The sequence below is a fragment of the Pelmatolapia mariae genome, linkage group LG3_W (genome assembly GCF_036321145.2).
Source record: "Pelmatolapia mariae isolate MD_Pm_ZW linkage group LG3_W, Pm_UMD_F_2, whole genome shotgun sequence".
NCBI classification, from domain to species: Eukaryota; Metazoa; Chordata; class Actinopteri; order Cichliformes; family Cichlidae; genus Pelmatolapia; species Pelmatolapia mariae.
Genome location: NC_086229.1, coordinates 47,959,567 through 47,986,133, shown reverse-complemented (window position 1 = coordinate 47,986,133; position 26,567 = coordinate 47,959,567). Strand labels below are relative to the sequence as shown.

Sequence of the window (26,567 nt, the reverse complement as noted above, 5' to 3'; positions counted from 1 at the left end):
TTGGGATGATGGTGTGGTATCACTGTAAACGAGCACAACGATTTAAGAAATGCAAGAGAAGAAGAGAGTGGGCCAAGCGTGCGGAGCTGTGGAGGATTGTTTCTGCTGTAGCCAAGAGAAGAGCGAGATGGGAACAGCAACCCAAAAGCAATGAGACGGAAACAGAGGAAAGATTAGAAGTGTAAGGAGAAGTGAGTTTGAGATGGAAACAAGAGCCAAAAAAAGAAGGAAAAAATAAATGAAGGAACAAGAAAATTTAAAGATGCAGGAAGTGAAAAATGAGGATGTTCAGGCTGGAGAGATGTCTGAGGGAGGCAGATAAGAAAGAGAGGAAATAAAGAGTGGTTACAAATAGCTGCACGCACAAAACGCAGGTGGGAAAGCTGGCAGGAGAGAAGAGATGAGGGTAGATCGGAAGAGGGAACACAGTTCAGGGTAGAGAGGAAAGCGGCATGGGCAGGGAGTTAATGATAGATGGATGTGTGCCGTGGGTGGTGAAAAACTTTAGTAAAAAAAATAAAATACAAGAGGAGAGAAAGAGGGAGCGAAGGAGCAAGATAGGAGGTGAGTTAGAGGGTTTATCTGCAGTGCTGTACCACAAGTCAGTAGAGCGTTGTAAAGCCGTCAGCATAAATTCCTCCTCGCTATGCAGATCTTAAACGCATCTGCATTCCAGCAACTGCCCGCCCGCCACTGCAGAGTTAAACCCAGCCACATAATTCAGCCATCAACAATAACCTGCAGGCACGAGCAGATCCCATCACTTCCACTTCTGTGAATGCACAATATTCTTGTTTAGCCACTTGGCCAAGCATGAGTAAGACATGATTTGTGTAACTCCTATTTTCATAAAAGTTAAATAACTGAGTCTCTAGTGAATTTTATTTTGAATTTTTATTTTTTTCAGAACTTCCCCCTAAAGGTTAAGAAGGGTCCTAAAATGTAAGCGATGAGCCAGAAAGTCAGACGCAACTGCAGAAATGAGCTAAATCAGCAAACTGCTGTTTCTCTGCAGCAGAGTCAGCATGTCTGTGTGTTTGTTTCTGCCTGTGTTCTTACTGGGGGGGGGGAAAGACAAGTTAATTAGCAAAGGGGCAGCAAGAGCTCTGCAGCAGTAAACATAAGGCTTCACTCAGTAGTCCGAGGCAGGGAATGGTGAAATTGCTGTGGGTTTTTTTGTTGGGTTTTTTGGTGAGATTTAAAAGCTTCTGGCTTCTCTCTGTCACACAGCGACCTGCCAGAGGAAAACATCTATACTGGGATGCATGAAAAGCATAATTTGTTGCACCGCTTGGCTGTCAAAACAACCGTGAAGGAGGATATAACAGATTATTCCCCAAAACAGCCCGCAAGAAAAATAAGAAAAATGAGGCGTACGGATAAAAAATGTTCCCAGTCGTGTACAGTGTGATATATGTGGCACGAGAAAATGAATGCCTGTGAAACGTGGAGCTAAAATTTACACGTTTTCCCCATCGGTTGGTGAGAGAGTGTAACGTAATTAGATGTAAATCTTCTTTTAGGTTCATTTTATGTTATAATCTTATTTAATTGGTGACGGTCCCTCAGTAGATGGAGTGAGCTTGCAACGATCCATCCTTTAATATGTGAGCCGGTTATCGATAACATGCTGTGTGTGTGTGTGTGTGTGTGTGTGTGTGTGTGTGTGTGTGTGTGTGTGTGCGCGCGCGCCCATAAAGGGTTTCTACATTAAATTAAACTGGTCCCCTAAAATAGCCGTGCCTACATTAAATCTGTGATGTCGCCATCTGCTGGGAGTCCTGCCTGGACTTCCAGCAAAGAGAAATTAATTGACAAGAAATGATTCCTGATTAATTTTTTTTTATTAATTAATTTTTGTATATATTTATTGATTGATTCAGTCACAGCCTGATGGCAACCAAAACTAGTTTTCCGTTAATGGAACGATCTCTAATGCAGCGATATGAACAGTATTTCTTTTGTTCTGAGTCCGACTGACCTGCTAGTAAACGTGGAATCAACATCATTGTTTTTCCATCCCTGGTTCTGTTTTTGTTGTTTTGGTTTGGGACCACTTTTGGGCAAGACGGCGATGTCATTGTTTCAGTCGTAGGATAAGTCTTAAACCATATTCAACCTGGATTTAGTCCATTTAACAGCAAACTTCACAGTGGGGAGGATCCTGCAGTGCTTGTCCTGTTGTAGCTCCATTACAACCAACTCACTGACTGTCGGTCTTTAATAAACCTTTGAGTGACCAAATAAAGTTCTGCATCATTGCCCACACATTGGATGTTCAGTCCAGAGCCATTGTGATTAATTATTTTTATTTTATTTTTAGTCTCCATTCACTTTAGTTTCAGTTACTTGTTACCTCTCATACACCTCTATTTTTTTCTAAGTGTAATACTTTTTGTAATATTGTTTGTACGTTTCCTTATTTTATGAATATTTAAACTTTTTTTCCACACTTACTTTTTAGTCTTTAGTTAAGATGTAGTAACCTTGCTGCAAACCAAAGAAAAGCACGGCAGCAGACATGTTTTGATTTTTGAGGGTTTTTAGAGATGGTAATGATGAAAGCTACATTATTGATGAGGTATTTACATAAAAGGGAGACAAACTATGATGTTTTTCCTTCTCCTGGTTCTCCACAATCTTCACTGAGCTAAAGTTTAGCTCTGCATTCACCCATCAGTACCACTACAGACTTCAACACCCTCAGCACATTCACAGACATCAACACTGCAGAATTCTAGGCTGGCTGACAAATGCCATTACATTTTTTAAAAATGTTTTGCCTACTTGCTTTAGTCCAAGAGTCTGTTGCTAACTTACATGAGAAACAGGAATTGTGCCTGGGTAAAGCCACTAATGTTTCCATCCCTGTTTACTCTTTAGCTTTGTTAGGAGCTCAGCTGCCTCTTATCTCTTTCTATTATGCTCACTTCCACTTCCACACTTGTGTTCCTGGACTTTTCAATTCAATTTTATTTATATAGCGCCAAATCACAACAACAGTCGCCTCAAGGGGCTTTATGTTGCAAGGTAGACCCTACAATAATACATACAGAGAAAAGCCCAACAATCAAATGACCCCCTATGAGCAAGCACTTTGGCGACAGTGGGAAGGAAAAACTCCCTTTTACAAGAAGAAACCTCCGGCAGAACCAGGCTCAGGGAGGGGCGGGGCCATCTGCTGCGACCGGTTGGGGTGAGAGAAGGAAAACAGGATAAAGACATGAAGAGACAGGATGAAAGACATGAGCTACTTTACTACAGTAGCTTTTCAGTTTTGAATAAAAGGCCTTGGGGCAGCACTTTTTAGCTCTCTTTCCCTTGAGGAGCAACATGCTGATCTGTATTGGGTGTCCCAAACAAAATCAATAGTTTAAAAAGAGCTGCTTGCTGGACACCACACACTGTTCATCTTCTCACCCACCCTTCATACTGAAACTGTCCTGGCAGTGCCCACTCACAGTAAATGAAACTGCACTTAATGCAAGTCAAGTCACTTTCACTCTGTTACGTTACAGTCCAGCTTTGTCTGCTGCAGTATTATCCAGCTCAGCTCAGACTGGTTCACCGCTCTACATCCTGATCCAGTCCAGTCCTCTACTGGTGTGAAGGTCACCCTGGCCGTGAATGAATTCATTGCATAATAAATCGGCTGCATTAAAATGGCAAACTAGAGCTCATTACACAAAGGGCAGACACATACATGACGCCGAGGTCACGGCGTTTTCCTCTTCCCTCCTTCCTCTGTGGCTAATAGAGCCTAATCAGTCTCATTAACGCATAAATAAATTATCTGAGGTGCAACAACCAAAGTGCTTTCAGGATTTGGGGATGATGGTCGACCTTGCACTCAGTGTAAAAACCCTCGGTAGCGCTTGTGCTTCAAAGCACCATGGAAACGGCCTCTGCCAGTCAGCAACTCTGTCATTTTCAGTTGACTTGACAATGGTGGTAACTGGAGGTATTAATTTGTCTGTCAACTGTTGATAAAGGGGCCACTGACAGCGGCGACGTCTTCTTCTTCTTTTTCCCCATGACAAACTTAATACTGTGAAAGTGCGACAGTGTCAGCAGAGAAAGCCGGTTGCATCACTCTCAGGTGAAGAAATCTCTGATTTGTAACCACGACTATCCGCGCGCGCAGATAACCTGACAGCTGGTCATTCACAGCGGACTCTGTGGTCACATTTAGAATTCAGGACTTGTAGCTTTGTGCCAGTGATTTGTCACTCTTCTCCAAAGAAGCAAACTGTGCTTGAACTTGACAGGATGAGCTGTGTGTGTGTGTGTGTGTGTGTGTGTGTGTGTGTGTGTGTGTGTGTGGCCTTTGAGTATTTTAAATCTTTGGTGTCCTGATGAGGGCAGTGAGTCAGCACTGAAGACTTCTTTTAAGCTCCATTAAAGGTCTTTAAGGATGAGACGGAAACAAGAAACTCTGCTATCCCTGTGTGATGCATCCATCACTGACACAGTGTTCCTGTGTTTCAATTGTTATTTAGGCTGCTTTTTATCCATTTCAGATAAATTTTAATAAATGGCTATATTCACACAAGCATACCTTTTGGTCTTGTTTTTATTAAGCAGCTGTCTGGGTTTGACCCAGAGAGCTTGTAAACTTTATTCATTTGTTTTTTTAAAGTCATCCTTTTTTTAACATGTTATATTTGTTGGAGTTTATTATCAGCCAAACCAATATTGTTAGCCAATATTAGCTTCTTTTTTTTTTTTTTGGCATATCGGTGACCAATAAATGAGAATTTAGGTAAAAACGGGATGGGAGAAACACCCTTCAAGCATGTTATGTGTCTACTGTCCACCAGAGGGCACTGTGCATTTTTACCTTCATTACATGGTAGATTTGATTTGACAGGAAGTGGGGAGAGAGGGACCACATGTAGCAAGTAAAAAAGAGCCAGACTCAAACCCAGGTTGATGCATTTCAGCCATGTGGCTCAACTGGTGAGCTACACTGGGATGCCTATCGTAAATCACCAAATATCAGTATTGGTCTTAAAGTCCTATATTTATTGGGCTTTATTTTGTATTGTTCAGCTTTCAACCACTTCTTCTGTGTTGGAAGTGTTTCTGTCGGTACTTTTACCTAGAAGGTACTCTACTACTGATTCAAACATGAAAAAAGTGTTGTAGTGTGTTTATCGAGGTGCGTGTGTGAGATGGTGGTTTAAGTTCAGTTTACTGTAGTTCAATCAGTTCTGTCATTTCTGTCTCTAGTTTGTTTCTAGATCATGTTGCATGTTTGTCCTGAACGGAAACTTCATTCTGCACAGACGGATTTTTTATTTTTTTTTCACAGCCAAACCGAATGTTAAATTATGATTAAATTGCTGTCCTGCAGCAACTACATCACTGTTTATGGAAGAATTGAAAGAGTTTCTCTTTCAAATCTGTGACGTTCTGCCTGGACTCTGAATTTAAATAGATAATGTAAATTTATGTGTATGTAGATCACAGCAGATGGCAACAGATTGGTGATTATTGCTGATTTATCACAGTTAATCACTGAATTATCACAAACACATTGCCAACTTGACCCCATTCAGTCTCAGACTGATGGCAGACTGAGTTGTTGTTGCCGTTTTCTCCAGCAATCAAGTTCTGACTCTTTATTCTCTTCTGAGATGTGCCATTTAATGTTTACACACCGAAAATAATGAACTGTGAAATTAGCTACACCTGAACAAAGTACAAGAACTATATCATTATTTGTGACCAGCAGGCACTTCTTCTTTTTTCTCCTCAGTCACTGTTGTAAAATCAGGTCTGCTCATACCAACCAACGCCCAGTGTTTTTTTTCCATTTTTCGCGTTCAAATGGCAGAGCCTCTAAAAATATCTCTCTGCGCTCCATCAGCATCTTCTTCCCTCTCTGCTGCGTCGCCAAACCAATTACAGCCTTGTTGAAATGCAGATCTGAATCGGTGCAGCAATAATAGGTTCATTTTACAGTGTCAGACTGAGTCCTAACCCACATCTGTGACATTAGCATATCTGTCATCATCTGCAAGATTATGTCCATAAGTCTGTGTGCTGGTCACAGACTGGAGCATCACTGGAGTCTACATTTAAAGCCTTTAGAGCTTGAAGAACTCCGTTGCTTACTAGTGTTTTTCTTATCTTAATGTGACAATTAAGCTCATCATCAGCATTTTTTATTTTTAGTTGTTTTTAAAGACAAAACTCAAAAAGAAATGTGGTGTTTCATTCTGTTTTGGTTAAATCATAACAATGCCGTCATCAACAATTATGTCTAAGCCAGTTACAATATAAAATGTATAAAATAGTATAAGTTAAAAACCCTTCAGCAATTCAGAAAAAACAAACAATGCAAATTCCTAAATGACCAAGCACTTGGTGAGAGTGGGAAGAAAAAAATTGAAGTCGCATATATTTTGTATAGAAGTCTTGTGGAAGTTGCTATGGAAGGGAAATTGTGAAAAGTGTGACACAAACCCGAAAGTATAACCATTTGCCTTAAAAGTAAGAGTCGCACCCTTTGAAAAATGGTGGTTTCATGATGTGCCACAACTTTTACTTTGAAGGCACAGATTTTCCGTTTCTGGTTTAGATTTTTCCAATTTTCAGGACTTCTTAATGGTTGGTTGGCAAGTGATTGGAGACAAGTTGGTATCTTCCATGCAAACTATGGGTAAGCAGGGGATTGTGGTAACAACCAAAGTAATCACAAATAGTTTTTTGCTGCAGTTCTTTGTGAACCGGTTTTCACTTGGCAGCAACCTGACTGCACTCGCCAACCACTTAGGACTAGTTGTCCTTTAGTGACCAAATGTTTCAAGGGGTTGCTAACTGGTCTCTAGGCCATCAGTAACTTAATAAGCTTCGAATTATCCTAAGCAGACACGTAACATTAGTCTTACATGATGCAGGCCATTTTAAATGTTGATTGTCTGTTATGTTAATTGTCGATTCTATATTAGGTGTAGGCATGGATGTGACCATTTGTTTACTTGTCCTGGTTGGACTAACTGTTGGGATAAGTTCCAGCCTGACACAAACATGTCTAACTGAACATCGACAGATTAAAGTGTTGAACTAATGTGATCTGGGTTTGCCACAGCTGATCTAATCCACCACTTACAATAGCAGCTTTTCTAAAGAGCAACTGTCAGTTAAAAACAAGGGCGAGCAAAGGGTGATTAAAGGTTCCTTATTAAGTTTGTTGGCATCAGAGCTTTAAGAACCAGCTCTCAAAAGCCTTCCCTGTTTACTGCAGTCAGCTCTGCATAACTCTGCAGTCTGTGCTTTAATTTACCTCCTCGGGTGTTTATACCGTTGAGAGAACAGCTGGAAATGAGCACCTGTGCTGACTGCAGTTTGCCCCTGGCCTCTGTGTTTAACTTGTGTGACTAATGATATTCAGATGTAACACAGGGCTGATTTCCACCGTTTTCATTCTGTTGTCTCTCCTGACTTACAGAACTGCTCTTTTTTGACTAAAGAGTTGTGTTTTTTCTTTCACACAGGAGCACCACAGCAGTAATTAGCGAGAAAGATCTTAACTACTTTGCTTACGTCACTTCATTAATTTGCTCTTTCTTACTTAAAGACATGTGAAGATTGTTATCGGCATTTTTTCCCCCTCTCATTCTGATGGCTTCCTACCGCTGGAATATTAATCCCACACAGTGTAGGAAAACGTCCTCAATGCTTACTGTTAAAGTAAACAACTGTGGGGTAATTACTGTGCAGTGTCTATGTGATTTGTAACATACACAATCACACGCACAGATGTGCAAACATGAAGAGCTTCTAAACATTCTCTAGGAGTCAGTGGTTCATGGGGATTACATGTATTAATGAGTCTGGAGACACTAATACTGGAGGCTTATCCTGCATGCTGTGTATTGTGCTGAATGTATGTGGATTCGCTACTCTGCACTGCTCCAGCTGTCCACTCGTCCATCACAGTCGCTCATTGTGTCAGCTTCTCTTTAAGTATCAGGTAGAATTAGCTGAAGCCATAAGTAGATTTGAAGATATTAGGTCTCCATTGCTGCTTTTAAAGTCTTCCACAGTGACTGTAAATCCAGTAGAATTACTTACTGGTTTCTGTAAAGACATCGGTGTTGGTTACCTGTTATGTTTATCCTTATTTTCTGTCATGCATGTGTTGTTACTACAATTAATCTTCATATTGTATTTGTATATGGAAGGAGTCCCTATGAGCAAAAAGCTCTCAGGCTCTTTTTTTTTACTCTTTGATGCCGGACTAGAGCAGCGCAGATACTGAAGGACCCGTCCCATCCTGGCAACAAACTGTTCCAACTTCTGCAATCTGGTAGAAGGTTCCGCATCATCCGGGCAAGGACAGAGAGACTCAAGAGGAGCTTCTATCCCCAAGCCATCCGGGCCCTAAACACACACACACCCGCCCTCTCACATCATCTATAATTGACTGAGACAGGACTCTCTTCCAGACACTCTAAACCCAGGCACAATGTACATTTCAAATTCCTTTAATTTTAAATATGTTTATATTGTCTTCTGTAAAATAGTCAGATTGTCTGTTCTTATTTAATTCACTTGGTGTACAGAATTCACCTGCTTGCTGCTACTACTGCACATTCACCTAATGTATATACTATATATATATAATGTTCTTCCTCTACCCCCCCTTTTTTTTTTTGCACATGTCGAGGAGCGTGTCAGGTTGCATTTCACTGTGTGTTATACTTGTATAACTATGCATGTGACAAATAAAGAACCTTGAACCTTGAATGATGTCACTGAGAGTGAACCTGCTCAATGCTACAATTATAGCATTTTGTGGTTGGAGACCACAGAAAGAGCACAGTTATTGCTGTAACTGTGTGCAATGAACTTGTGATCTCATTACCTTTTGAAGTAGCTCCTTCTAAGACCGGGTCTGCAACCAGTCACACTTTTGCCTTCTTCAAAGTAGCTTTAGCGTAACAAGATAGTGGTAAAGAGAGACTACTCAGCATGCTGTTATGTTACGATTCGAATGGGGTCAAGCTGGCAATTATATTAAGTCTGTGAGAATAAAGCAGTCAACGGTTATAAACAATGTTCCCTCTAAGCTGCGCACGTGCGCAATTGCGCACAGAAAATCTGCGTTGCGCACAAAAAAAAAATCTAACGTGAATTGAAATTAAAATTAATACTTTAACAATTCTGTTTTTCAGTGTTAGTCAGTGAGTGACTGGCTGCTCCCGTATGGGATTAGAACGATGCCACCTTATCCCATAGTCCAGCCAATAATGCGATTCACATTCACTTATATACGCAGCCAATCAACGTCATTGAGAGGCTATGACAGCGTCCTTATGTGCCGACACTGGAGTTTTAGCTAGCAAAGCGGCGTGGGTGATGTGGAGTGAAGCCACGTTAATGACAACGTGTACAACCATTGGAGATGTGAGCAGGACAGATGGAACAATTGACGGAAAAAGTGTGGACTTTATACCAGTTTTTAAATTGTGTTGATAGGCCACGTAAAACCAGAGTGATAAAAATATCTGCAATGTTTGGTTTTCTTCCTGAATACTGTCGTTGTTTATATTTACTGCGGGAAGAAATGGTAAAAACTGCGTTTTATAAGAAAAAAGCGCTCTCCACCTGTGAGCAAAAACAAACCCCCACCCCCCTCTCTCTTTCCTATTCGTCCAAAAAAAGTACCATGTCGACCAATCAAAAAATGCTATGGCAACGTGGCATCTAGTTGTTAAGAAACGGGGGGGAAGTTTTAGGAGTGCCGGCGTATTTTGAGATGTGAGACGTTTAGCGCAAATCTTGTGTAGTTAGTGTGTAGTGTAGTCAATAGTTTTGTTGTGTGTGTCAGAACAATGAGGCGACTGCTGAATGTTACAGGTGTTACAGGAGTGATACATCTCCTGTTGTCAGGCCTGCAGGTATCAGGCTGTTGTTCTCCTTTATCTCATAGTGGACAAATTATTTTTTGGAGTGGCACAAATAATTTGTGTGGCATCAAATTTAATGCAGAACAGCTGATTGTTCTGTAAATAGTTTGAAATGTTTATTTAAAAACGCCTTGGCTGCATTTAAAAAAAAAATAGCTGCAAAAAACTTTGTTTGCCAAACTGAGTTACTTTTTTGAGGAGTAACTATATGATTAATTGCCCAGCATTGGTCATTATATACTGTATTTTGCAGACAGAGAGTTACAGGACTCTCTCCCAGACCACAGACTCATAATACAAGTCAGAGCTTTATTTAAAAAAAAAAAGAAAGAAAGAAAAGAAAGTTGTGTTTTCGAAATTGGAGTTCAAGTTATTTTTACTTCCAATAGTGTTAACATATACTACACAGGCCAATGGCTAGATTTTTTTTTTACATTTTCATTGTTAGTGGGCTAAAGCAGTTTAAAAGTAGTCTAACATAAATGTAAATGCTGTAACTTGATTATTTTAATAAACCATGTAACTTGGATGGATTCGATGCTGGTGTGACCACAGTGCACACGTCTGATGTTGCTCACAGTGGTCCAAGGGACCGCTCAGGGAGTTTGTGTGTTCGCTCAGACACATGAAAAATTAGAGGGAACATTGGTTATAAATAGACAAAATTCGCTGTCTGTCCATCTAAATATACAGAAGTGCAAATTCAGTGTAGTGCTGCAAACCTCATAGATTTAAAACAGAAATTCAAAAAATTCCCATACAAATAATAATAAAATTACATAGGCATTTGGCATGCTTGCTTTTTATATAAAAATATAACTAGTCGGCAGTTGATTGGGTCGAGTCCCTTATTGCAAAGAGTCGTGTCAGAGGTGAGTTGCACTCATTGGCGCAGACTTACTTATTGATTGCAGCATTTTGACATTCTTTATTTAGAAATTAGACAGCAACTGTTTGCAAACTTTTCCAGGTCTGAAATGGCGGGGTCATTTAAAAAATGCTGTTTTTTTTCTCGGGTTATCTTTGTCTTATGCTAAATTTGTTTGACGATCTGAAACGTGTATTGAGTAAATGAGCATGGAGTAAATTCTTTTTCTGTTTTTTGTAGGTGGAGTGGCAGAATTATCTTTTAGCATTTCTTGTGTGGATTGTACCAGAGATTTAGAAAGAGCTGTTCACTAGATTACTTCCCTGCAGAAAATATAAAGCCTGAATATTTTTACATAAAACCTGAAGTTATGAGGTGATGGTTCTCCTTTAATGATAACACCATTGAGTGAAAATGGCACAGAAATAAAATGATCCTCATAAAAAGCATATGTGCTGTGTCAGTGTGAACACTATGACTCATGGAGCATTGTGCGCTACGATTGCAGCAGTAGTAAAAGCTCTTCCTCGATAATGCTTAAGCTCTCTCCGTGGCCAGAAGCAAAAGTCCACCAGATCTCAAGTGGAAAATGTCCATGAACTGACGAGTCTGGTTTTAAGCAATGCATACTTCAGGTGTCCGCAATCCTGAGCTCGGGGTTGCACGTTATTCGATTAACCTCTGTGAGCTTTCTTTCGCAACCGCTCTTGTGGCTTCAGCTGTTGACCATAATGATAACTGGACCAAACCTGTGCAGCCTGTCTCTTTCACCTCACACTATTTTTGCTCCACTCGTGGTAATAACACAGCTCTCTCTTTTCCTTTTTCCAGACTGGCCAGATGAATCCCATGACGCAGTTGTACTACAAAAAGGTGAGTCAAACACAGTCTCGTTCTTGATCCTGAAACCAACTTACAAGATGTGCTGATTTGTAAAATTAACCTCATTCTCGTAATTGGAACTTGTTCATCTCCACAAAGTTAGAAGTTCTGAATTGCACAAAGCAGACACGTTGGTGTTTCAGCCTCTCCATCACTCTGCTGGGTTTACAGTGTGGTGTGGAGAAGAGTGAAAAGGCTTCACTTGGAGAGTTTCAGTGTGCTTGCATCTTGTTGATTGATGATGGTAAATGAACTGTATCTTAAAGACAGAAATAATTTTTAACATATTGCCCTAAGAAAAACACATTAAAATACTCTGAAGTATTTAAAAAAAAAAAACTATCCAATAGTAGTAGTTTCATTTTCCAGTCATCCTGAGGACTACTTCTGACCGCTTTAAGTGGCCAAGAGAGACAGAAGATTTCCTAATATTGCTTTCATTTCCTGGAACTGGACCAGGTTTGATTTGTTAACATCAAAGAGGTTTTAGAAGCAATTTGCACCACTAGGGGAGTTATTTGGAAGCTGACTTTAATTCCACTTGTCGTGGAAGCATAAAAACTGCATTTATGTAATAGACCATCAAATCTTTAAAAAACTACTTCAAAGGTTTTGTGACTTTGCCTAAAATAAGATTTCAAAAGCTTCTTTTTCTGCAACCTATTACAAAGGTACATATTATTATAGCATAGCATATTAAATGGCTCAATCCTGAGTGATGATATAATCAACATCATCCATAATCAGATCACTAATCAAATGTCAATTTACGTTATGAGTAAAGTAAGCTAACAACAAAAATATATCTATTTCCATGACAATAAACAGTTAAAGTTGTTGTCATTTTAAATCTGCTCATTGTACAAATGAATTTCATATTAGTTTGGTGCCTTTACTGATTTCTGTGAACTATTCTTAACAATAATAATAATAATAATAATAATAATAATAATTGTACAGCAAACATCTTTAATGACTTTAAAAAAACAGAATAAGGTACGCACATTTGAAATTTTTATGAATGCTGTTTTTGTCAACAGAGGGTGGAAATTATACATTTGACTACAGCTGGTAGTTTCTCGTTACACATATAAAAATGTTTGTTTGACAGCGGTCATTGGATTGACTAAACATCAGAACACTGGGAATGTCCAAAAAACTAAGAGCTTAAAATGACTGCTGATTCCAAGATCATCAGTTCAAACAGTTGCATAAAACAAGCAATTTGGATGTTTCACCACTTTTCTTAGACCCAAACTTTCACTCTCAGTTGAGAGCAAATTGGCTAGGATGCTAAGAAACAACCCAGGAAATACCAGAGCTTAAGCCTGGCATGAACTGGAAACTGCTGGAACACCAGGGTCACTGTCCACAGTGAAGCCAGCTTTAAATCCCTTGCTCAAGGCTCGACTGAAATTTGCAGCTGCCCACATAGTCAAGCCAAATGCCATCTGCAGGAAAGTTTTATGGTCAGCTGATTGAGCTATTTGGCAACAAAGACAAGGGGTTTGTTTGGAGAAGTAATAATTAAGCTTTCAGACCTAAGACCACTATATCAGCTGGCGAGCATGGTGATTGTAGCGTCATGCTCTGGGGCTGTTTTTTTGCCACTGGTAGTAAAGTGGATAAAATGATGGAGGAGGAGTGCTACCTCCTAATTCTTCAAGTTCACCTCACACACCTGAAGTGGTTTTAGAGTGGATAAAGCAGGCTAATATTAAGGTTCGATTTCAGCCCTGTTAAAAACTTATTAACTATGCTTCAAACTCCACCAAGTCTTATATTTGACCAACGAGAGCTGTCAAATATCCAGCCAAAATTATGCAAGTTATGCCAGATATTAGTGGTATATAATGGTATGTATATATTTGAGCCTGTATGTATACTGTTGACCCTAAATTCAAAATAAGTTATAAGTTGTACACCCAGGTCTTGTTTATGTTTAAAGTCATTAAAGCTGTACAGTTAGACCACTCTGGGAAAAAGAACAGTTTTAAATAAATTATTAAAAACCTAAATTTATGCCCATGATGGGTGTATTTTGGCAAAACAACTGTGTACCCACCACTACACGGGTAAAACTTTGGTGAACATTTATTTTGCGTGTGCATTAGTTCAATAACACAACTGGCTCATATGTTTTTTTTTGTTTTTGTTTTATATATCGATTGAATGCTTGGGGTCAAGGGCAGCACAACCCCTAATATTTTGTTTTGTTGCATTCTCCTGTCAGTTTTTATTCAGAATACTTTGAATGGCACATGTCTCTCTTATGTCTCTACTTACATGCAGTTTGCCTCATGTGGTTGTCGTCCTCTGTTTTTGTGGTTTAGGCGACATATTCGCCGTATCGCGACCGCATCCCACTTCAGATTGTCCGTGCTGAGGTGGAGCTGTCTGCTGAGGAGCGGGCCTACCTCACAGCTGTAGAGAAAGGTAAACGCACACACAGCCTTGCACAGCCATCTGCTTATTTTAAGCCGCATAGTTGCCTCCACACCTGCATTCTACTGATCCACTCACCCGTTAAATGATGCTGAGTTTATACTTTCTGATAGCTGAGCAGCTGGTCAGTCAGAGTGTGTCAGTACACAGGTGTCTCTGCAACATGTGCTGCAGCAAACGTCCTTGAACAAGATGCTGCAACCAGAAACTCATTGACTAATCGGACACAGCTTCATAGTGTGAAGTCTACTGCAAAAGTTTCTCAAAGCAAAGAAACGAGTTCAGTCACCTGATCACAACCTTGCAGAGCATTTTACTCTAAAGTCAAAACTGACGGCAGAGAGACCCACAGACAAGTACCAACTGAAAGCAGCTGGAGTAAAGGCCTAGCAGAGCACCTTAAGGAAGTAAACACAGCACTGGGTGATGCTCATGCAGAGCAAAAAGTGAAATTTTCCAAACACTTGCCGACCTGACTATGCTTTGTAAATATGTCACTTTCCTGCAACCAGTTATAAAAAACACTTGCACATTGCAGCAAAGGTTTTCACAAGAGTCCTGCATGCAGCTTATACAGCAATGTAGCATTAGGTTTAAATCAAGTTTATCAACATATTTCAAACACAAAAATGAAGACAACCTTAAATAAGTTTACATCGTGGGCCAAATGAAACTCCACTTTCTGCTAGCGTAAAGACATTTAGCTAAATATTTAATCCCTGAGATGTCTTAATGTAAGAAAAAGAAGTACAGGATACATAATAAATGTGTAATATTACAGTAGTTCATGTAGCTCCATCATCCAGACTGTTCTGTATTTATAATGATTTTTGTTTTTGTTTTGTTCTTCAACTCCTGAAAACACAGTTAAAAGTTCAAAATCTTTACACTCCTTCACATTTTCCAAAGTGTCTTTGCAAGGCCAATTCTGGCTCCCAGGCCTTATGTTTGACACCCCTGCTTTAAAAAAGATCAGTATACATTAGATACTAGTCATACACACATGTACAGTGCTTTTCAACAAACAACAATAGTAAGTTCCACAATAACTAGCCCTTTCTCAGGATACCTTACCCTGCTTTTTTTTTAATTATTTTGTTATACATATTTTATTCATCTCCACATTTTAAATGTTGCTTGATGGCATTTATTTCATCACAAACCTGGGTGGGCCCTTCTGTGAGGAGTTTGTGTGTTCTCCCCGTGTTTCCATGGATTTTCTCTGATTACTGTTAAAAGGTCTTGTGATAAAAAGCTAACCTTGTAATGTGAAGTTTTTGTGAGTTTTTGAGTGCTTTACATAATCAGCGTGACCCTCCCCCCAAACAATAATTTTTAAGCAATAGAAGGACTCGATGTAGCAAACACGATACATGTTAAAACTCATATATGCAAATGAGTGTTTAATGTCTTTTTTTGTAGACTTTGAAAGACTTAATTTTGATTGATAATGATTTGATTCTTGTGCACAGGAGGTGAGAATAAATCATGAAAAAGTATAAATAAATAAGCAGACACATATCTGTATTGGCATTAGCTCCCTGACAGATTTGTATTTTACAGACTTTCACATCAGTAGACACATAAACAATAATTTGGGTGAAAAAGTGAAATTTTTGATTAAGCATGTTTAGCCACCTGCACACTTCAACCATCCTCTTCCTGTAGGTGACTATGCGGGAGTGAAACATGCCCTTCGCGAAGCAGAGGTGTACTACAACATGGATGTGAACTGTCTGGACCCGCTGGGCCGCAGCGCTCTCCTCATCGCCATCGAGAACGAGAACCTGGAGATCATGGAGCTCCTGCTCGACCACGGCATCCACACGGGCGACGCCCTGCTGTACGCCATCAGGAAGGAGGTGGTGGGTGCCGTGGAACTGCTGCTGTCACACAAAAGGCCCAGCGGAGAGAAACAGGTGCGTGCGGATGTTTCTTTTTAACTACGCCTAAAGTTTATGTCTTTTGGTTTGTGGTGAACCGACTTCACATTTTCAGTGGCCCCATCTGGACTCTGAAAATGTTTCTGGCGGCACCACTGGTTCAGACCAAACAGAGAGGGAGAGCGAGCCCTTCGTGGGCATATGTTAACGTGTTGCATCCAGACGCATCCATGCATGCACGTGTTTGCATTTACTCATCCGTGAATGTGCGCCTGTGTGAGTATTTTTCCATTTTAGTGTGTGTGTGTGTGTGTGTGTGTGTGTGTGTGTGTGTGTGATAATGAGCAGCACATCCATTCATTGTAATGCTCCATGCCACATTCTGCTGAGAGGAGGGAAATTAAACAGCCCGTTTCATAGACAAACTGTGAAATAGGATTTGGAGACAGACAGCATGTTTGTCTGCCTGCTGCATTTCTGTTTGTGTGTCAGAGAGAGAAAGAGGAGCAGAGGAAGGAAAAACACATTACAGCTTAGTTTAAAGGGTAGGTGTTGGGGGGGTTAAGATGGAGAGATTCAGAGACGGGTAGTTAAAAAACTGATTCACAGCGATTCAAACTAACAGGGGAGTAAATGTGAAAACAGAACGAATGGGAAGTAAATTGCAAAATGTAAAAAAAAAAAAAAAAAAAATTAAGTGAAACAAAGACGTCTTCTTGAAAAATATTCCTGGACTGTCGAGGCTGTGAGTCTCGATGTCACCATGGCAACCAACCCTTGGCCGAAGCAGAGGATTGTGGGAAGGTTTTGGTTGCCTCTCAGTTGGATGTGGATGAGAACAAATCTTCAAATTTTGTTCTTCCAGTGTTTCTGTTTGTCTTCTCATACTTTTTTGTCTCTCTTCAGTTACCTTACACATCACACATGCGTAATACACAGTGATGTCAGCACAGCGCAGATTTCTGTAATAATGATAATAAAGCAGTGGGCAGCAATGCATACATGTTAATATGTTTTACTGTCTTGTATAAAATATTGGCCTATGTGTGAGATTTAGAAAGCAAGAGACATGCGGCACTGTGTTGTTGCTTCAAAATTGCACAGACTGTATATGAAAGATGCATGTTTAGCCACCTGCACACTAACATGATGTTGGTTTGTTGAAGCATTGAGTATTTTGGTCATTGTCATATTAGCTTTGTCAAGGACATCATAAGCGAGATGGATGCGACCACGATTCCAAGGGTCACTGGATGCTCATAATGTAAATGTCAATCACACCGTATGCAGTTAGACCTGCCCAGGAAAATGTTACTTTATCCTTTTTGACTAAAACAAACATCATACTTTACCCAGTAAGACTTGAAACTAACATTTGTTACCATAAAATCCTCAGAAAAGTTGGTACTGAGGTCGTGGAGTATGGGAATTGTCTTTTCCCAAAGAATTTTGCAATTACATATCCCCTGCTGACCGTTAGAAAGAATTCAAATTGAACTTACTCCCATATTAATGTTATTTTTTTTGTCTATCTTTTATATACAGTCTATTTCAATTGTCCAATACGTTCAATAAGATCTCAGTCTTGTAGTGTGCTAAAACAATATGTTTGTGATAGCAGTCAAATGTGTGTGTAGGCTACAGCATCAGGATTGAATTTGGAGGGTGTAGCTGCTGGTGCTGGCTAGCTTGGTTAGCGAGGGGTGTAATTCAGGGTGAAGTTGCATGAATACCAAGTTTGCTAAGTGAATAACAGGCTTAAAAATGTGCTTGTGATAGTTTCTGTAGGAAAAAATGAACCCCAACTAGAGTTATAGAAAAAAATTCAACCCCTGCACAGTTATCATCGGGGTGGCTTTAAAAACCCAAACGCTTTTCTACTACAATATTAACTTTTTTTTTTCTGCTGCTGCACAGTTACCGAAGTCTAAAGATGGATACACACAGGAAGAGACGAGTAGCAGTGTGGCAAACAGAGAGAGTGTGAAACAGGTTATATTAGCAATAAAAGATGCACAGAAATGTGTCAGTTCACTTTTGTTAGTTTACTTGGGTTCTGCTGAGAGAAGCATAATTCCAGCAAAAGTCATTGGAGAGAATCAAGTTTGATGAGAGGAAAAAAGAGAGAAACTCGGAGAGGAATGCTTCACAAAGGCGTTACCTCTGCATGTGTGGGAAAAACGAAAAAGTGTCTGTTTGTGGAAAGAGTGATCTCAATTAGTTTATATTTAAACTATCCATCGGCGCAACTTTGTGCTGAACATTGGGGGGGTCAAGATCTCTGTCTAAATAAATAAATAAATCTGGGTAAATTCCCAGATGATTAAACATGCAACAATTTTGCTGGTAATGAGTAAAGAAAATCAACAGCCTATTTATGCAAGATAATTCATAATTTTATTGGGTGGGATATTTTGGTTGGGTCTGATTATTTGGGGGGTCATAACCCCCCTAACCCCCCTGGAAATTACGCCCCTGAAACTAACTATGTATTTCACCAATATTCAGGGCACAGTATTGAGTTTTGCACACACAAACAGATGCACACTCACACATCAGTGCTCGATACTTATATTAAGAGCTGGATGTGTGCTTTGTGAGTTTACGTATGTTTCTAAACTGCACTTTTCTACTGACAGGTAGAATCAGGGCCTTTTATCTGCTCCTGCCAAGCTAAACTGTTGATCTTTCTGCCATCCCTCTCCATCTGACTCAGTCTGACTCCCCCTCTTTCTTTGATTACCTCTCTATATCTCTGCGTCCATCCTCCCTCACTCCCCTGTTCACATCCACTCCTCACTCTTCATTACCAGCATACTCGAAATAGAAGGACTGAGGCAACAGCACAAAGAACAAAAGGGAGGGAAGGAGGAAGAAGAGAATGATTTTTTTTTTAAACATGGACAAAAGGATTAGATCTGGAGCTCTTTGCCCTGAAGAGCGAAAACAGAGATGGACTGGAGTCAAATAAAGAAGAAAAACAGCAAATGCAGCTTGTAGGAAATCAGATGGGCATAGAGGAAAAACATAAGAAACAAGAGATATTAGGAGGGAGACAAAGTGAGAAATAGTTGCAGAGAGAGATGCAGATGAGGGAAGGTTTTGTGTGTCCTTTGATGTGTGAAGCAAACAATTAGAATTGCATGTGTGTAACTGGAGTCAATGTTAATTTGGGTTTTGATCTGAGCGTATTCATCTGGATTGGATGCACGTGTGTCTGCACTGATGGATGCGAGGAGACAATACTGTGGATTTTTTTTATTATCATGCATTGTCTGGTTTTGATTTTAAAGTGAAATCTAATTTAAAGTAAATCCATAACACAAAACATCTTTTTATGATTTAGCCAGAAAAACATGATGTCTTGCACTAACTTTCTGCAATTTCACTCCTAATTTCTTGTTATAACTTCACAGGACTCTAGCTGAGATCCACTTTCAGTAAACCAGCAGTTCCTTTGTGGACTTTCTTTTTTCTTCTTCACATTACAGTGTAACAAAGCAAGTGTGACCCACTGTGATAAACTACAGAAACCATTTGACTGCTCTTTGGAAAATTTCCAGTTTGATGGTTGGCTCTGTGTGCTCCCATCCCAAAGTACCCCCACACTGTTCCCAGCATTTCATGCAGTGACTTTCACGAGAGCTTGCAGCCATCAGCGTATGAATGGGTAAATGAGAGCCAAATCATAATGTACTTCAGATAATAGCCCTGAATAAATGGAGTCCAGAATAAAAAGGGGTCCAAATTCTGACACAGTTTGGAGTCAAAATCAACCTTTTATATAAATTCTGCTTTCAATCGTTCTCCTTTTAAGGGGTCAAAAGCTGTCGTGCCCTAGATATGTTGGATTTTTTGACTGACAGCGACACTGTTGTGGCTGAAAAATGTTTTGGATTGTGAATGTGCATCTGCGTGTGGTTATCATGGCAACACATGGTCCTGGAGATGCCTATAGGACCTGGAGCTACTACTAAAGGTGCTGTAGTGCTTTGGGAGGTGTTAATATGCTTGTGGACAGATTTTAAGGAAGTTTGTTTTTTTTGTTTTTTTTTATTTTTACTTCAGTTTCTATAACCGCTAGACATTTTGAGTTGTTGAATTTAATATGAAGGTTTGGGGTATAAAGTTTTATGTGGTGTGACCTCAGATTACTGAATAAGGTCACCAGGTATCAGGAGCAAAAAGATAGAGCAGACTGATATAGGACTTGTCTTGATGCTAATATTTGATATTCAGTGCCGATTAAGTCCTGGGAGTGAGACAAAACACAAAACTGTTTTGTTAGCTTTAGCTTTCCCCCTGGGATTAATAAAATGTTCTAAATATCAGACTGCTTGGTTATAAGCCTGCCATTAAATACACTGGCTTTGTTTTACTAAAAGCCCTTTTGTTTATTGCCATTTTTAATGTATTAGTACCTCCCAATGGCATAGCTGGTTTTCTTTTCACTGTGTAAGTCTGTGTGGGTGCGTGTTTGTTTGTAATCATGGCAAAATGTGGTCTGAGAGACACCTGCTCTAACAGGTGCCACTCTGTCGTGGCTGAAATTGTTTTCACCTTGTGTGTGTGTGTGTGTGTGTGTGTGTGTGTGTGTGTGTGTGTGTGCGTGTGTGTGGTGTTATCATGGCAACATATGGTCCTGGAGACACTCGTTACTACCACTACCAGGTAGTTTTGAGTACTTTGGCTTGTGTTTATGTGTCTGTCTGTGGATTTTGTCAAGACTATAGTCACAGTCCAGCATGACACAGTCAAGAGACTTTAGGGTTGCAGACAACACTTAAGTAAAGACAGACTGTGGAGACAAATGCCGTCCCAGGATTACTGGTGTTGTCGCAGTGGGATCACATGCTACATGGTGTCTTGATTATTCTGTCTTGTGTTGGTTCTGTAGTTTGTGTTCTTGGTCTTGGAGGCTTTTGATATTTGAGTTTCTCACTTCTGCTTTGATCTTTATCAGTTTCTGTCATATTATCTGAGTTCTGTGGAGTTTTGGCTACATGTGTACTGATGGTGTGGGTTCCCATTTTAATTTGAATTTGTTTTTAATTCCCTCAGTGTCCCGCCCAATTCTTTGGTCATGCCTCAGTCCCTTTGTGTTTTCTTGTTTTCTTTCCTTCGGTTGTTTCCGGTTTTACTTTGTTTCCTGCCTCAGGTTTGCTTTCTGTCTGTATTCTCCAAGTCTAGATTGTTTTCACCTGTTTCCCTTCAGTTATCAGTTTCTTGTGTATAAATAGTCCTACCCACCCTGAAGCTTTTATCAGATCTTCTCCTGTTCACCTCTCCTGCATCTCTTGTGAGTTTATTTGCCCTTAATTATTTTCAAAGTTACCTTTACTCTTTGGGTTATTTTCCTGGAGTTGCCTTCTCAGGGACTTTCAGTGCTTTGAATGAAACTTGTCTTTTGGTCCATCCAAAATTGAGTTATGAGACACACACAATGGTAACTTATCATTTCTTTCCAGTAATTTAAGTATCCCTTAAAGTATTTATTAATGACTCAAAAATCTTGTATCAGAATACCTGTTCTAGTGACTCCAGTATTTTAAAACTTTATGCAGTTCTGTGCAAAAACTGGCTCAATACTCAAGACTCCACAAATGAATGAATGAACCTGATTACCAACTTATAACTGAAACCATAGGTTTTCTCAAAAGTTTAAAGTGCTATTCTTGGCTAAATCTAAACGTTCATTCACCGCGCACTTTATTATGTACACCCAGTACTGGGTTGGACCTCATTTTAGACTTCAGAACTGCCTTAATTCTTTGTGATATCAACAAAGTGCTGGAAACATTCCTCACAGATTTTGGTCCATATTGACATGATAGCATCACACAGTTGCTGCAGATTTTTTTTGGCTTCCTAAACCCTACAGACGGTTGTGTGGGAAAATCCCAGCACTTTCTGAAATACTCAGTTCAGCCTGTCTCAGACAACCTGCCATATTCAAAGTCACTTAAATCACCTTTCTTTTTCATTCTAATCCTCAGTACGTCATTTTGACCGATACCCAGTGCACTAAAGTGCTGCCAGGTGATTAATATAGTGGCAGTCAAGTTTAGATGGGACTCAAGCTATGAAACCCAGCCTTTGCACCGTTGTAGCAGATAAAGATAAACATTTTCTCTGAACATAATCCAGCCAGCAATAAATCAGGGGAAAAATGTAGATCGAGTTTAACTAAACCTTTCTCTCATATTTCATTATGTCGCTTTAACTCTCAGCGATCTGACCCATCTTCAGAAACATGTAAGAGCAACAAGCCCATAACAATCACACCTCCTGCTATCTCACTGTGTTGCTCCATTTTGGGGGAACCAACAGTGTACATCTGGAGCCTAAATATGCCATGGGTGTAGTTTCACCTAATTGAAAAAGTTTAAATCCCGAGTTATATAAGGCTGGAGTTTCCTAAGTGGTGCTCGTTCGCAGCTGCAGATGGTGCAGCCAATTTCAATGCATGAAAAATCAATTGTACTCAAGTTATGTTCATTCTGTTATTTTCCGTTTCTGTATTTGCATGTGTGCTTGCTTATATTTACTTGTTTGTGTATTCTCGGTCTGTCTCTTTAATTTTTATTTGGGGCCCAGCCCATGGCAGCTGTTCTCACACTCCTTATCACGGCAGGAAAAAAAGAGGGATTAGAAAAAGAGAGAGAGATCGGATGAAGAAAATAGGGTTGTGGCAGGTGAGAGGAGGAAGAGACAAAGGTAGAGAGACATGAGGAGAGTAAGCTGATGGAAAGGAGGGGGTTAGATGAAGGGAAAACAAGGAAATGAGAGAGATGCAAGAAGATGGAGGGGGGGGAGAAAATAGAAGAATGTGGAAAGGGGAGACGAGGAGAAGATGAGGCAGCAGAAAAGATGGAGACAGAAAGATGGGAAGGGTGAGGAGAAGCACTCTCCGTCATTCTCCCTCTGAGACATGAAAGAGTCCACACATGTACCCTCCTTCCTCAGCCCCTCCTCCTCTCTCTTCTTCAGATGTCTGGGAGTACACGTGTGTCGGTGTGTGTGCTTTTCTTTGACATACCAGCACCCTGCCAGCCTCATTCTTAACTTTTACTTTAGGGTCCTGGTTTCAGCATAAGACAGCCTTCAACTTTATATAATATACCATCAATTGATCACAAATGTCTCTGTCACTGTTAGTAGTGGATTAAGAGACCCTTTTAAATAATTTTTAGCTTTTATTTTTAATGAGATCTCTACACTCATTTTCAACATTGATCGCTCTTATGTTCCATGTTTTGCTGGTCGTTTCAGCAAAGCTCAAGGCTGTTGACATTTGGCTAGTTGAGTGTCTGGAGCAATATTTGTTTTCTAAACCATTAATGCTATTCTAAGCCATTTACTATTGGAAATTACCAAAAGACTAAAGAGTCCACACAACAGTGCGCATTATTCAGTCCAGCAGAGGTAGCTTGTTTGCAGTGCTTCCCCTGCTAGACTGGGGTAGCACTGCATGCCATCTATGTGCAGAGAGCTCTGTTGTTGATGGAGACGGTGTACAAAGAATGTGGTTTTGATCTTTGAAGGGTTTTCTTTTTTTCACACCTCTCCTGTTCCCGGAATATTGCACTTGGCAGATGCATATGTCATCCACTTCCAGAGACACACAGTTGGGATTTTGGAGGTCTGGACTAGAGCACGACTGCAGTGGGTAAACACCCCTCAACTGGCTCAAGTGTGCACATTCTTGGGACCTTAAACTACACTTTACTCCCTTTACAAATCACCACCAGCCTATGGAAACTGCACTTGTGGTTAAATACCTGGGACTCCTGATCTGAAGGAAAATGAAGAAGCCTTCTGTATGAGTTTGAGTTGCCTTTAACTCAGGTCAACTATGACCTGGATGACCAAGACCCAATAATATAGCAGTACACAGATACCTGAGAAGCCTCTGTGTCTCAAACCAGACACTCTGATGTACTTACCCTCTTTTTCACTCAGCAGCAGGGCCTGTACCTTGTCTTTCTACACTGGTCAGATGTGGTTTGTGTTGTACTGTAAATGGAGTTTTACACACTCCTGTATGACATCTTTGTGTTTTGGTAGTTTCTCAAAAAAGTTTTCATTTCTAGCATGCTTCAACAAAACTTTGAAGAGATTTTAAAGAATTGTTATTTTTGAAGAGAGTCTGTTAAAATATTATGCTCAAGAAAATCCATACCATCCACGTTTCTATTGATATATATTTTTTTAAGTTTATTGTTATAGCAGTTATCAAAGCCTTTCTACAGAGGCTAGTGCAGAACAATTAATAAAACATGCAGTAATAAATATAACATCAAATTACTTGGGGAATTGCAATTGATGGTAAATACTACCATTGGGTAGCTTCTTACAAATGATTTGTGACCACTCAACTCCATATTGACGTTTAAAGCTGTAGATTATGTAGATTACAAATTTGCCCTCCCAGCTGTTTTGGGTGTTTTGAAGATCCCAGCATTTTGTTTGAAGACGATGTGATCTCCGCCTCAAAAACAATCTTCCAAGCTCTGCTACATATGGCTGGCACTCTTGTTGTTGTCTTTGTGAGGTTGCCAGGCAGAGATTCCAGAAAGTTCCTGCTCTGGGCCAAGAAACAGTCTGGCACACAGCCCCCTGATATAACTGACTGTAAAGCTACAAGTGGTCGTGTTTACATTTTGTACAGATTATATGAAGCAGATGTAACGTGTCTGTTATGGACTGGACTAACCTAGTGATCGATAGCATCATAGACTCAAGACGTGGCATTAGTCTAGAAAACTGTATCCTCTTGGTTCAGGCGTCTTGTTAACATATGTCTGCATTTCTTTTTCTTTATTTATATGCAGCCATTACATTCTTGGGTTTTCTCTCTCCATCTCTCATTTGTCTTCCTGTAATGACAGACCTCCTGGCATTCACTTGGCAAACAAACAATCTTCCACTCCTCTCTTCTCTCCAAGGTACAGCAGGTGTTCAGAGTTGCATCCGTGAGGGATAAAATGAGCTTTGGAGAGGATGTGGCTTTAAATAATGTACCTCTGCAGAGTTTTCAAGCAGGAAATGTCTTTTTATCAAATACATTACACTAATTTAATTTGTTTTAATCTGATTCAAGAGAGTTTTGATTGGATTCATCATTTGCTTAATTTGTCTTTCACTTTCAGTTTTCCCCCTATGTAACAGTGTCACATGTGGAGCTGAATCAAAGCTTTTTAATTGGACAACAAAAGTGTTTCTTAATCATTTTTTTCTGTTTAACTGGCAGTTGACAGCAGGCTTTTTACCCAAATATTAAAAGGTAGATAACAGCCAGTTTAAGAGGTTTGTACTTTGTTCTCCTACAGGTTCCTTCTCTGATGATGGACAGCCAGTTTTCAGAGTTCACCCCAGATATAACTCCCATCATGCTTGCTGCTCATACAAACAACTACGAGATTATCAAGCTGCTTGTCCAGCGGAAGGTAATGGTTGTTTTACGCATAAGTTATCAACATAATGAGTAGTAAGCTCTTTTTTTTGTCTGTCTTGATGGTCAAGGAATAAAGCAAGATCTTTATTAGTTGCATTTTTATCAGTGATTTGTTGTTCGATGTTGTTGCTCTGTGTAGGTCACCATACCCAGACCACATCAGATACGATGCGACTGTGTTGAGTGTGTATCCAGCTCAGAGGTAAGGGATTTTTTTTGTCTTTAGTGCGGCATCTTTTGCATTGCTTGCATTGTGTTTGGTTTGCTGAACATTTATATTTGAATATTTTGAAATTGCTTTTACAAGCTTTAACTTCCAGCATGGACCCTAGATCAGACATCAACAATTTCCAACATCATTTCCAACTTTTTGAACTCACCTACATTTAATGTTCTTATACTTTGCAACAATATGAAAGATGAATGAGCATGCTTTATTGATATAACCAGGCTCTGAGCTTTAGATTTGAAGACTTAAACATTTTTATGAAGGTCATGGTTTGGAGTGAATATTTTTTTTTATTTGAAACTACCAAACTGCTTTACAGTAAATTCTTGAAATCTTGTTTAATCATTTCAGGCCTGAGAACAGCACATAACTTAAGTAAATTTCCCTCAGATCCAAAGTAAAAATAGGCCTGTCTTCTATTTATGCTTTCCATACAAGGCAGGACCAACTCTATTACACAGGAATACTGTAGATCTCAGCTGTGTTATATAAATTGAAAAGGTGCAGTCTGCAACTTTAAACCAAATTTCCCCCAGCTCCACCATAATGATAATGATAAAAATAATGTCAGCTAAGCTGCTTTGCTGCTCTTTTTTTATTAATCTTGCCCAAGGAGTGAAATGAAAAGAATTTTGTTCAAACAGACAATAAGTCATTAAAGCATTAGGAAATATTTCTCTATTAATCTATATTTACAATGAACACACAACTTTAACAGACTGTTCATAGTCTAGACCCACCATAGTCACTCATACAAACTGGTTAAACGAGTGTCATCACACTGCTGGTGCAAAATCTGAAGACAAAACTGAAAAAATAAAGTTCACCATCTTGCTTTGTCTGTGATAGATGCTACCCTATGACATAGTTGGCCTGCAGTTAA

General features: G+C 39.7%; 1 protein-coding gene across 1 annotated transcript in view; it reads left to right on the top strand.

Annotated features, from left to right (window-relative positions):
* Positions 1 to 26,567, top strand: part of trpc5a (transient receptor potential cation channel, subfamily C, member 5a) — a 224,745-nt gene that overhangs the window by 90,191 nt on the left and 107,987 nt on the right. The window contains exons 2-6 of the mRNA XM_063469532.1: positions 11,620 to 11,661; positions 14,004 to 14,106; positions 15,784 to 16,034; positions 25,331 to 25,447; positions 25,595 to 25,657. Coding sequence (XP_063325602.1) covers positions 11,629 to 11,661; positions 14,004 to 14,106; positions 15,784 to 16,034; positions 25,331 to 25,447; positions 25,595 to 25,657 — 567 coding nt within the window. The 5' untranslated portion in view covers positions 11,620 to 11,628. The remainder of the gene's footprint in view (positions 1 to 11,619; positions 11,662 to 14,003; positions 14,107 to 15,783; positions 16,035 to 25,330; positions 25,448 to 25,594; positions 25,658 to 26,567) is intronic.